We start from the raw sequence: 13,135 nt of genomic DNA on the forward strand, positions 1-13,135 counted from the left end.
GCTGATGACAATCTTTTTCTCAGTCTCTTTTGCATGACTGGTCATGCAGTGTTTCCTTTCTCTCTAGAACATGAGGAGCCCTTTTTCTCTTTTTACTAATTGGATGCGTCGCCCAAAATATTTAGGTATTGTTTGCTTGGGGTTGTTTTTGTATTTTCTGCTTTTTTTTTTTGTTAGTGTAAGTACTTTCCACCAGAGTGTAGTGCTACACAGATGTTAGTCAGTCATATGCCCTCTCTCTTTTGAGGACTGGGAGTGTCACTCATTGTGTGCTGTAGTGGAACTAGTGTGGGTTAAACGTGCTCACAAGCCTGTCACATCTTGCTCATTGATGAACAACAAACAGAAGCAGTGTATGTAGTAATATTTTGGCAAACAGGATTATGTGGATCATCCAGGTCCTTCACCTGCACAGTGGAGGAGTGGATAATGCAGGAGTTAAAAACATTCAATTGTTTTTCCTTTCCATGGTCAAACCTGTAGTATTTACGTAAGTAAAAGTTAATTTAGACTTTTCTCAACACTGCAGGAGCTAGTGGCAACATCTTTTGTATTTTGCCCTCAGAAATTACTATAATAACATTTTCATGGTGAGAAGACAGTGCTGCATTGTGTTAATTAATGGCCACTTGAATGCTCTTTTGTGGCTTCAAGGCTTATACAAATGTTTTTACTTATTAAGGCCTGTGCTTGGTTCCCAAATCTCAGAAATTCCAACAGTGTGGCTGGCAGGCGGGTCCTGTCTCTTCCCACAGCTTCTTGTTGGTTGTTTGCTCATGGGCTTTTCTTTTAAAAATTTTGGCACAAAGATACTGCCAGCAAGAAAGTTGCCATATTTTAAAAGGCACAAGAGTAAACAATAAGAGCATTGCTATATGTAGTCACTGGATTTAAAGAGTCCAAATCGCAGTCTGATGTTTTTGCCTTCGTTAAATTGAAAAGCCACATTCTGCTGCCTGTAGATTCATCTGTAAAGGTCACAGAGCAGGACAACACTGTGCTTCTTATTTTCTGTGCGTAGGTGTTGCCATTTTTACAGAATAAGGGGGAAAAAAACTGAAAAGTGTTTAAAGATACGTATGAGCTTAGGGTGTGGTGTGGTGAAGTTCTTCAGTGGATTTGCTTTGCTTGTAGATTCCATAACTCTGCTTACATTGCTTGGAGAAAGCAGCCATACTAAAGCTGCATGCCTAAATGTTTATAGCAGCAAAACCACATCACTCTAAACAGGGCTGCTCTGCACTCTGGTCATTTAGCCCCTTCTAGAAACATCACACATAAAGAAACCTGCACGTCTGAGTCAAGATTCATGATAGGCATGTGTTGTAAAAGTCACTTTGAGCAGTTTGTTGGTCATATGTTTATTGTGCTAACTATTAAAATTATGTTTGGCTTTTATTTATGTACCTTGCTTTTTAATTAATTACATGAACAGAGAACCGGATCAAATGATCATTCTGATATTTATTTGACAGTAGAATGAGTAATGATGGGAAAATTGTCTTACTGAGTGGACACTGACTCACTTTTAAAGTTATTTCAAAGTTATTTAAACATTACGTATGAACTTTTCATTTAAAATGTAAACGTACAATCAGTCAATCAAAAATCCACTCCCTAATGTACACTGTTACCAAAGCCATATTTTTGCTTTCACATCATCAGATACAGCTCTGGAAAACCACTGGAAAAAATAAGTCAAAATAACAAACACATCGCATTTTTAGACCTCAAATAATGCAAAGAAAACAAGTTCTTTTTCATTTTGAAGAGATAAATCAATATTTGGAATACCCCTGGCTCTCAAAGATGGCTTTCATGTATCTTGGCATTGTCTTTCACTTTGCTGTCAGTTGTGCTATGCCACTCCCGTTATTAAAATTCAACCAGCTGGATTTTGTTTGACAGTTTTTGACCATCTATCTTCTTGATCACATTTCAGAGGTTTTCAGTGGACTTCAGGTCTGGAAATTTAGAGCATTCTCCAAGCTGTAGAAGTCTTGGTCGAATAAGAGTTTGAGTACAGGAAATATAGAGAAGATTAATGAGTAAAAAGTTAAATATTTGCACTCTGATAGCAGTGCATTTATAAAATACAACTCCCATTGTCATTCTTTACAGCCCACACCTTTTTCTTCACCCACTGAGAGTCTTATTCTCATATTCTCATAATATGACTTGTTTACTGCTGTCTCAGTATTCTCTGAATTTCATATGAAGGCTCTTCTGCAGATTCAGCAGTTCATAAACCTTTATCACCTGCACAGTGGGTTAAAAAAAACAAGGATTATGTACCTGATATGGATTGATGTATTTAGGCTTTGATCAGTCCTTATTTGGCATGTTGTTTCGAGGTTATCACCAGTTGGGCTGTGCAGTGTCACATAAGTTAATTACATGGCTTTGGTGGATTGTTATGACTGTCTATGGTCAGTTACTTCTGTGTAGCAGACCATTGATATAACCTATATGCAATGTGCTCCAACCATTGAATCAAATTCACTGCTTTATTTAGCTAAAGCGGTCATTTTCAAACCAGACAAATTATTTTCATACTAATATATTTGATCATGTTATTTATTTCTTTAGTATACAGTTGTGTGATTACAATAGGATAATGTACAGTGAGCCACACCTTGTTGTTTGTATAATAATGGGAAGTGGAGGGGTTTTGAGCATTCTGACTTTAAGCTCTGTCTTGTTCTGAGCATCTAAGAGAAAAAGTGAATTCTACTTCACCTGCAAGTGTTTTTTATGCATATTTTTACACTTCATATATTAATATTTTGTTAAATGTTTACATGGAAATTTGCACAAAGGATCTAAATAAAAGGAGAACAACAATGAAAAATGAATAAGTAATTTTTATTTGTACAAAGTATTCCTGTGCAGATTTTGTTTATGTGTAAAATGTGCATCACTGGTCTACATATCTGTAGCACATCTGTTGGTTTACTGCTTACAATCAGGGATGTCGCTTAACCTTACGTCACATAACCTTTGATGCTGAACTCAGACTGGATACGACCTGACCCATGTGCAGGCAGATGGATTCGTTTGTTTGCTACTTTTTCATAGCACTGTACAGATTTACAGTATTAGTACAGTGCATAGTGCTCTTTACATTACTGCATAACACAGCCCTCAGTCATCAGTCCTCTGATCTCCAGAGGAAAAAGCTCACATCACTTCATCTTGGCACAACCTAAGCTTTGCCAAGCCACCCATTCCCTTAATGTTCATGTTTACAATGTATTGTTTTCCTCTTTGTTATCCCCCATGCTCAGGGGGGGTGATGGTGATAAACAGATATTTACAAAATAATCCCAGGTCTACTTAATTAGGAAACCTTCCCTTGTGAGTAGTCCTCCTCTCTGGGATCAACCCAGAGCTGAGGAGCCTCGCCAATTAGACCCCAAAACAACCGCAGCCACCAGGCGCCCCCTCCGCATGCCACCCTCATAGCTCTGTGATTTGAGGTTACTCACAAGTGCCTGCATGCGCATAAAGGCCCAAATTTGCTTTTGCAATTTGCGCGGTATGAAAGTTAATAAGCTTCCTCCCCAATTCCATTTGCATTGTTGTGCAGCATGTCTCACAGGAAATTGAATCGAGTCCAGAAAGTATGAGCTAATGGGAATCCCCCATATCGCAAACAGCACTGAGAGAGGCATTTCCTGAGATGAGAAAAGTGATCAAAGCAAAGCCCTGAAAATTATTAGCAGATTAATAATCAAACCACGTCATATATCGCAAGAATCCATTCAGCTTCATTTTATTTACATTTAAAGCCTGTAGTCATTGAATTTTGTACAGTTATCGATAGACATGTTTGTATTTTAATTACTCTAGTTATTGGATAGCATTTAAAAATCAACCAAAAATAAAATGTCATGAAATTCATAGTCAAGCTTTTTGTTTTTAAGTCAAAATATTGAGTAACCTGTCTCTGTGGGTACTGAATGAAGGACACAGAAAACACCCAAACAGGTTTGCTCTGTGCTATCAATCTGACAATATGACAAAGACAAGCATGTCGATAGCAACGCACACCAAAAGTCAGTTTACGTTTCTGCTTTATTGAACTGGTTCTGTCAGTGGGAAAGCAAGCACAGGGAGCAAAAACTCTTACATCATTCCCACAAGGATTAATTGGATCACTTTCTCTCTATCTGGCTACTTATAGAATTCTATCTATAGCTTCCACTGGGCTGGTATGTATAACAGGAGCTCTATACTTATGATATAGCTGTGGTTTACAGGGCTGTGCTTTTGCCTTTTCCCTTTACACCTGTGTGTTTTTAAAGCTCTCAGGGAACAGCACTGAAACCCCCTCGCCACAAAGCTCCATGGTATCCTTCTTTATGGCACTCCCATAGTTTGTCATGTCTCTGGTCTCCCGGGCTCGTCCCCCTTCCCTCTGATCACCTGGTTTTATGGCACCGTCGGGGGAGAGGCAGCTATTCCCTCATCTCTCACTCCAGTCTCAAAGAGCAACTAGTGCCTGATGAAGAAAATTAAAAGGGAAAAATAATGAGGAGTGGTGGGATGTGTGGTAAATGAGTAGTGGGCAGTCATGAGAGTGAAAGCTGTCTGTTACAAAGCTGAAACACTGCTATGTCAAGTTTTTTAATTTGCCCTCTTCAGCTGACTGATTATCAAATGCATTATTCAATGTTTTAATGTTAATTTGTGTTGGTATTTAGTTTTCCAGTATTTAGTAAAATATGTTTTCATCTGTGATTTCTGCACCAGGCAGGTCCTGCTCAACTGCTAATTGATTGTTTAACAAAACAAATTTGTTTTATTAGTTGTAGCCTACATCATTTTATTTATTTAGTTATTTTTTTGAGTTTATCTGTAGTACATTAGAGGAACATAGAGGAAAAGTTCTGGGATCTCAGTTTGTGTTCAAGGTAATTGAGATAATTCAAGGTAATTGACAATATGTAAAACATGACGATATGTCTCTTTGACTATTAATTATTGATTTTGGAAAAAAAAAAGGTTTGACAGAGGTGAAGAACACAGGCTTCAAACTCTTTCCCAGTGCTGTGATACTGAAGAGGTCATCAGCCATCTTTACGTAAATTATACAGTTCTGTGCAAACGTATTAGGTCACGTTCTGTGTTTGCTGGGTTGACATGAGCATACATACTTATTTCTCATTCTCTTTTCTTCAGATACAACAAGAAAATACAGGAAATATGTGCATGACCTTGAAACACGCATAAAATCTGGACTAAATGTGTAAAGATTAAAGTCACTATTTAGTGTGACCCCTGCCCCCATGACAGGAAGCAGCACAAACAGAAACATCTGACATGTGTTGAATGAAACTTGGTATAAAACATCAGAAAATAAATGCAATGAATCTCATTTTGTCTGAACAGAAGTGTAAAGGGACGTCACATCAAATCCCACTTTTATTTCTAAAAGCTGTTTTTTAATGCTGCACATATTTCCCATATATCCAGATTTGATCTTAATACAGAGACTGAGAATTGCCTATGTGTGGTCATTAGAACTTTACTAAACCAATAAACTAATGTTGGCCTTGTAGTTATGCACAGTATTGTATATTTGAGAAAAGTAAAGTAAGCAAAGCTTTTGAAAGCTTTTTACCTAATAAATACTCGTCACAATCCCTTTGTTTCAGGTTTTAAAAACTGTATTAATAGTAATCAGTAATCTACAACAGTAGTCAGTAAGACCTGGAGTGAGTTTCAACAGCAGCTTCAACAATCTGAGTCTGAGACCTGAGGTTTAGTAGTGGTTTGGAGTAAGAAACGGAAAAACATTTTTACAAAGCACTGCAGACTGCTGTGGAAATATAGAATTCTGAGCAGACAGTTTTTTAGACAGAGGTACCTATGTTGAACCTGACTTAAGAGTTATGTGGTGTTATGAAATCCTGCTTCAGTTAATGTCTTTAATAATACCATATCTTAAGTTCTTGTAACTGGTAAAATTATTCCTGAAATTAAAGTGAGGTTTTTGAAGTGGTGGCCAATCTGCCATGTTTGTAGTTGTAAAAAAAGTCTTGAATTATACAAAATTTAGATCAACTTAGATCGTCAAAAAGTGAACATTTGTTTAACAGACATATGTAAACTGATATCTGATAGTTAGCATTAATCTGTGGTGATTTACAACTATTTATTTCAGCCTTTACGCAAAAACAGATACTGTCCTGGAGCGAGAGTTGGGCTCAGGGTGAAAGCAGTGACTCTTAATGCATTTGGTTCTAATTGTTCTGATGTCCGTATGTCCACAGGTCACGCTCAGTGGGGGGTCTCAGCAGGATCTGGGCTAATAGCTGCTCCCAGAACCGGCTCCAGGAATCTCGTGGACGTCACAGACTCTCCACCGTCATCCAACCACTGCGTCAGAATGCTGGGGAGGTGGTGGACCTCACCGTTGATGAAGATGGTAAGAATGAACAGAGGAAAAGTCCACGTTCAGGTGTGACTTAACTTAAACCAACAGCATCGAAATCTGAAACACTTTAGGTGAGTTTCCACCACAGGAGCTTTGTCGTAGTTTTTTGGGGTCACAGGTGCATCTCCACTGCAGGAACCGCCCCCGTGAATCAAATTACAGGAACCTTTATAAGGTCTAACCAAGACCTTGCTCAGGGGTAAGTACTCGAAACAGCCTTGAAAACTCCTGGGCGGGGCTTAAAGGTTTACTTGATGCTGATTGGGTAGACCCAGAGCTGGATATTAAAAAAGCAGCGTTTTTGATTGATGCAGATGTGCAGGCAGTGCTTGCACTCTATGGCTAAATTGGTCAAATAACGGTTGCAGCTGATTAAGTTGGCGGTGAGTCCAACTCTGCAGTGAAGATATGGCAGCCAAGAGGGCCAAGTGAGAGGATGTTCCTGTAAATTTCCTCCCTCCCTGCATGTACCCCGTAGTTACTGCGGTGGAAACGTGCCTTTTGACCACTGTCGTTATGGTGATCAGTGTTCAGTGACATGACAGTATGTCAAGTCAAAATGTTTTAAATAAACCTTCAACAGCACTAACATTACTTACAGCTGACATTAGTTTAGAACAGTTTCAGGACAAATACCTGTTTAAAAAAAACAAATTTGTAGATGTATAAAATAATAATCCCTCTGAAAGCATCACCTTCCACTGTCAGTGTGTGGTGTTGCATTTACTTGCAGAGACTCTGCCTTTTGCCAGTGTTGTCTTTTTTCTCGTTTGACTGTGTGTGGGACATTTCTTGGGGGTATAGACCTTTGGGAAGAGAGTTTGTCCATCCACACAATTCATGCAAGGGCAGAACGGTTAAAAATGAAGCTGATGGTCTTACTTTACTACTCCGAGGGGGAGTGAAGTTCTGTCTGAGAGACAAAACTCGGGGCAAAGACGAAATGCAGACACCAGAACATTCCCGTAGAGTTTGGGTGTGGGGTGGTTTATTTATATTTTAGAGCAAAATTGATGCCAAAACAAGTAGAGAATAATGTTTTATTGCTCAGTGGAGAGGAATCCAAGTTAACAGTCCTGTTTACAAACACGAGAGAAATGTTGCATACTTGCAAGTAAAGGAAATACATCTTAATAATCATATAGATGACTTGAGGATTGAAGTAATAAAATGTAAAACATTCACATATTCATTGTAGAAAGCAACCGTTTGTGTTTTCTGAGCAGAGAGATTAAGTTAATTTTCTAAATATGATAATAACAGCGACTAAATAGGGTCAGGTGTCGGTATCTGCACAGCTCAGTTAATCAGTTACCTAAATAAAATCTGGCCTCTTAAGGCTGAAATGCTAACGCAATTATAAGAATAAAGAGTGCATTGCTGTATTTTAATATTACCTACCTGTACTCTTAACGTCAAGTATTTGCATTCATAGTTTAGCACCAAATTTATTTTCTTTATAAGAGAGCTCATTTTAACTTCAGGCGTTGGTGCGACTGTAGTCCAGTGTCCGTCTTTTTATCAGCCCATGTCCAAGACGGATAGCAAAATAGCAGTGCACTAAGTATTAGAGTATTTGCATTTCTTAGAAGAATGAGGGGAAATTAATTTGTGAGTATGAAAAGCAGATGGAGTGCACACATTGGAATGCTAATAAGGTTTGCTCCTCTTGGCTGCTAAGCCTCTGCAGACAAGCACACACATGCTACTGTCCATACCAGGATTATTGTCCTTCACTCAGTGTCCACTTGCATTTCATTTGGTCCTTTTTATCAGGCTTTGGGGTAGATTTAAAATATCTGATTAATGGGTAAATCATTATCAGGGTCCTTTATAATACTTTAATTATGTATACTGTTTAATTTCATGTTTTTACATATTTTTTCTTAAAGGCCGTATCCTCTGTAGGGTCATGGTAGGGCTGGAGTCTATCACAGAAGACATACAGTGGTGGAAAAAAGGTTTTGGACACCCCATGCATTTTTGATTAATTTTATTAAAGAATCAGTTTTAAGTCATTGAACTCTGCCAAGCATTGTTCCATTCTTAAAAGTCACATGCTCCCTTCTGCACGTGATTTATTCCATCGAGGTCAAAACTGGATGTTTCAGCAAAATAATGAAACAGCCAGGACATGACATGTTGAAACTGTCAAGAATTTAGCTTTGTTATTTTTTCTTTTTAACAAAAAATGAATTGTTTTTGTTTGTGTCTGTGTCATGCAGCCACAACTTTTGAAACACAAGATTTTTCCACAAATATTTCATGATAATATTTGAGATTGTGTAAAATTTGAAGGGTGTCCAAAACATTTTTAGGGTTAGGGTCCACCCTGAACACCAGTTCATCACAAGGCTGAGGTTTAAGGACAGACAACCTTTCACTCTCACATTCACACCTATGGGCATTTTAGTCTGATCACTTTACCTATGAAGGTGCATGTTTGTGTGTTCAAGTGTTTTTCACTTCACAACATTAACAACCTGGTGCTTTGGGAAATGTGTTCTCCTGCCCCTTTTTAATGTATTCATTCTAGTAATTCACAATATTGTGCATTTTTCTCCACAGATCTCTCAGTTGTGCCAACAACCTCTGGCAGCATTCACCCTCAAACAGTCAGGTCATCCTCGTCATCATCTTCCCATCATGCCTCTACCTCAGAGCTCAACGATGCCCCAGGCCCTTCCACCAGCTGCCCAGGTTCAATACCTGAAAGTATGCACACACAGAGGCCCAGTGGTTCATCTCGTAAAGCCACAGAGGGTAAGAAATGACTGGGTGTGTCTTAATCAGCTGCTGTGTCCATTTACATTTGCTACTGATTTAAATAAACATTACAATAGGAAATAAACAACTGACCATTTGTGGTTTAATGTAAAGGTTTGAAAGGATCTGTCATTGTGTTGTTAGATCTTAGTGTGGGAGTTTATATCCTAATTGTTTTTCTCTATGTATTATCTTAGATGATAGTTATACTAGTGTGGCACTGATTAATGACCTTGGCTTTGATATATCTCATTTTGTGTAAGTCAAATTTCCATGCGTGAGCTACACACTGGTTCATGTCATACACACAGCAACACAGATGGTAGTGCCACAGCCACATACACACAATCTAACCAGTCATCATGTGGAATTGAAATGAACATCACACATCACTGCAGTTCTGGTGCCAGGCTGCTACATCCGCAAGTAATAGTGCATCTGCTAGTTGACATAGCAGTAACATGTAGAAGGACACTCAGAGTATGTAGCCTCTGCCAAATATCAAAAAATGAGTTTCTTTTTTTAATATTTTTGGTGCGTGACCAAATATCCTCTCCATCTACAAAGTCATAGAACTCAGCACAGTAGTGTTGATGTAATGTTGTGAAAGTAACAGACAGGCACAAGTAAATTTCCCCCTCCTTGGCAGAGGTTATAATGTATGACACACTCCAATTGATTTTCACTTTCACAGGAGCACTTTCTTTGGACATTTTGATAGTAAGAGGGAGAGGTCATGCAACCTGGTGTTTTGGAGAAAATAGGGAAGTTAATTAATTCTATTTATTTATAATTTATCTCTAATTTATACTGTATTCTACACTATTTCTGTCACCAGATGACAGTAGACCAGGTTTGTCAGTAACAGCAGGAGAAAGTGGAGGCACAGCCATGCCCAGACTGCCATCCTGCTGCCAGCAGCACTCCCCATGTGGAGGGCCCTCTCCTGGTCACCTGTCCCTGAGCCACTCCCACTCAAGCTGCTTGCAGGCGTCATCCTCCCAGCAGGCCAGCAGCGCTCAGCATGGTCACGGTCACAGCCACAATCACAGCAACACTCATCACTTCCTCCACCATGTTCATCACCCAGCGCCCCAACCCCCGGGCACCCTGCCCTTCCAGGAGCCCAGCTGTCCCGTGGAGCGACCCAGTGCTCTGCCGGCCCCGTGCGCTGGAGTCAGCAGCAGCAGCAACAGTAGTAGTAGCAGCAACACAGCCCACTACCATGACCAGGTTTGTATTTAGCAAAAACATATAGACGAGTGACTACTTGGAGGACAACAGTATGATGTTTGGCTACCACACACAACCAGGACAGCTTCAGTGTTCTCTCACATTGAGTTTACAAACCTGAGCTGAACAGCACCTTTATAGACCATGTTATGTAAAAGTTTTGTAGTCAGAAGAAAAAGACCAACATAAAAGGTATATTTCTTCCAGAAAGGTGGTTATTGAACACACATTAAGACTCATTTTCACAGCATTTTAACATCTTTTGCTCTCCACCCACAGCAAACCCTGCCAGTGGACCTCAGCAACAGCAGTGTTCGGAGCAGTGGAAACAGTGGGGCTAGTTTCCATGGCAGTACCTCTGCTTTTGATCCGTGCTGCCCAGGATCCACGTCACGGCCTCCTGCGTTCGTGTCACAGGCCACCCCTGGGCCCAGCCAGCCCTCTGCTGTGGACTCGTTCAGCTCCTCTATGGTGGCTCAGCCTCAGCCTCAAACACAGCCCCAGCAGCCCTGCAGACATTACATGCACCCATCCTGTAAGTAGAACAACATGCAACACAGGAACACAATGATGTAGTATCTTGTTTTTCCTGGTCAAAATTGTTATTTTGCACACCAATGTTTGTATTCACATTGTTTACTGAAGTATAAACTATTATTACCACAGAGTGAGAAAACACAACTACAAGAAACTTTATTCAAGTAAAAGTATACATGTATTATCTGCAAAAATGTATTTAAAAGTATGAAAAGTCACTTCCTGTCAGTGTTTAATGTTATTATATATGATGTATTGGATTAATTTTGCTGCCGCATTTATGTATATGTTGCATTTTACTGTTGTACATGTTTAATTTGAGCACTTTATATGCCGTTAGTAGTTTAATCTATAGAAATGCTTAATTTAAACCTAAAAAATCATCATATGTTTGTGGCAACACTATTCTGTCAGAACCACCTATTTCTGCCAAGCCAGCTTTCTGAAAACCAGCTTTAATTTAGCTTAAGGATGGAAATGTTCTCATCCCATTAAAACATTCCATTCTTGACTTTATCACAGACATTTAAAGTCAGTATATTTGGAGATACTTGGTTTTTGCTGCACAGGAAGAGGATGACACATTGTAGTACCTCAAATTTGTGCTTGAGTGCAGTAGTACTTGGTTAGATTTCATCAGTGAGCAATTGACATTCATAAACTGCCTGTAAATGCTGGTTGACATCTGCAGTCCTAAAACCTAATGCTAATAGTTGTCAACGCAGCCTGATGGTTAATGTTCCAGGCAGCCCTTTACTCCTGGTGTGGTGGGTAAATGTGTTTTTTTTTTTTTTTCTTCTACCTCAGATGGATCCCTAGCTCGTTCACTGCATCATCAACCCTCCTCAGCCTGCCCCCATTCCCACGGGAACCCCCAACTGACACCTCAGCCCCCTCCACAGGGCGATTATGTCATCCCCCATAATGTCCATACCTTCCACGCACCACTGCCATCCCACCCCTCGGGTCACGCCGTGCCCCCTGCTCCTCCCCCTCCTCTGCCCGGCCACCACCTCCCCAGTTCAAGTGCCCCACTGGCCCAGCACCTGCCTGCGGACCACCAGACCCTGCCGCACCATATGCCGGCTCTGGGGGCCTCAGTGCAGAGGCTCCATCAGCATGAGATGCTGCAGAGGATGGAGGTGCAGAGGCGTAGAATGATGCAGCACCCCACGTATGTATCCTGTCTCGTGTGCACATTCATGTAAATGTTTCATCTTTAAGCCAGCGTTTGTTGAACCTGTTTCTTCTTTGCAGACGAGCACATGAGCGTCCGCCTCCACACCCCCACAGAATGCACCCCAACTATGGCCATGGACACCACATCCATGTACCACAAACTATGTCTTCCCATCCTCGCCAGCCAGAGCAGAGAACAGCCTGGTCAGTATCTGAAACAACACTGACAGATGGCTAGTTTTAATCTACAGTTCGTTGGTTTGTTGTTCAGTGTAACAAGATTTAGATCATTGTTAGTTTTGTGCAAAGCCAGGGATAATTAATACTTAGAAATCTACAGAAGTTTGTTATATTGAGATCAAATGATGTGGATCATGAGAGGAATTTTAACCTCAAAATTCCTTATGTCTCACTAGATGGAATGTGATTTTGTAACTGATTTTTTATGTGAGTAAAAGCCCATGTGTACTTCTGTATTTATGTTATTACTAAGAAAGACCAGGTAATACAAGAATTTCATCCTCCTGCCCTTTTCACCATCATGGAATGTGAATAATTAGTTTGAAATTGATTGATTCACTCATTGAAATGGGTGATATAAACATCTGGATCTGAAGGGTGTAGTAGAAAAATTTTGTTTTAAATGACAACTTGTTTTTCTGTTTTCGTCTTCAGGGAGCTTGGCATCGAGGCTGGTGTGACTGTGGCACCGTACCCTTCAGGGCACCTGCACTCCCACCTGCCCCACTACCACCCTCCCCCCAGACTGCACCACTTCCCCATCCCCTTCATGGTAAGAGTTAAACCCTGAGCACACTTGCATACATTAGCATAAATGAGAAAGAAACACTTCTATATGAAGTCTGGCTTAGATTAATGGTGCCGGCCCCTTATTTATAACATCAGTTATTTCAAGGATGGTTTGGTGAACCGCATGAATAATGTATTAGCAATTAATAGCAGCTCATCAGGCATTTC

General features: G+C 40.1%; 1 protein-coding gene across 3 annotated transcripts in view; it reads left to right on the plus strand.

Annotated features, from left to right (window-relative positions):
• Window positions 1-13,135, plus strand: part of rnf111 (ring finger protein 111) — a 30,064-nt gene that overhangs the window by 10,637 nt on the left and 6,292 nt on the right. For all 3 annotated transcript variants that reach the window (XM_030131274.1, XM_030131276.1, XM_030131275.1), the window contains 7 exons: window positions 6,279-6,433; window positions 9,011-9,205; window positions 10,047-10,441; window positions 10,721-10,976; window positions 11,786-12,152; window positions 12,236-12,361; window positions 12,833-12,950. In XM_030131274.1, coding sequence (XP_029987134.1) covers window positions 6,279-6,433; window positions 9,011-9,205; window positions 10,047-10,441; window positions 10,721-10,976; window positions 11,786-12,152; window positions 12,236-12,361; window positions 12,833-12,950 — 1,612 coding nt within the window. The remainder of the gene's footprint in view (window positions 1-6,278; window positions 6,434-9,010; window positions 9,206-10,046; window positions 10,442-10,720; window positions 10,977-11,785; window positions 12,153-12,235; window positions 12,362-12,832; window positions 12,951-13,135) is intronic.

This window comes from Sphaeramia orbicularis, chromosome 3 (assembly GCF_902148855.1).
Source record: "Sphaeramia orbicularis chromosome 3, fSphaOr1.1, whole genome shotgun sequence".
NCBI classification, from domain to species: Eukaryota; Metazoa; Chordata; class Actinopteri; order Kurtiformes; family Apogonidae; genus Sphaeramia; species Sphaeramia orbicularis.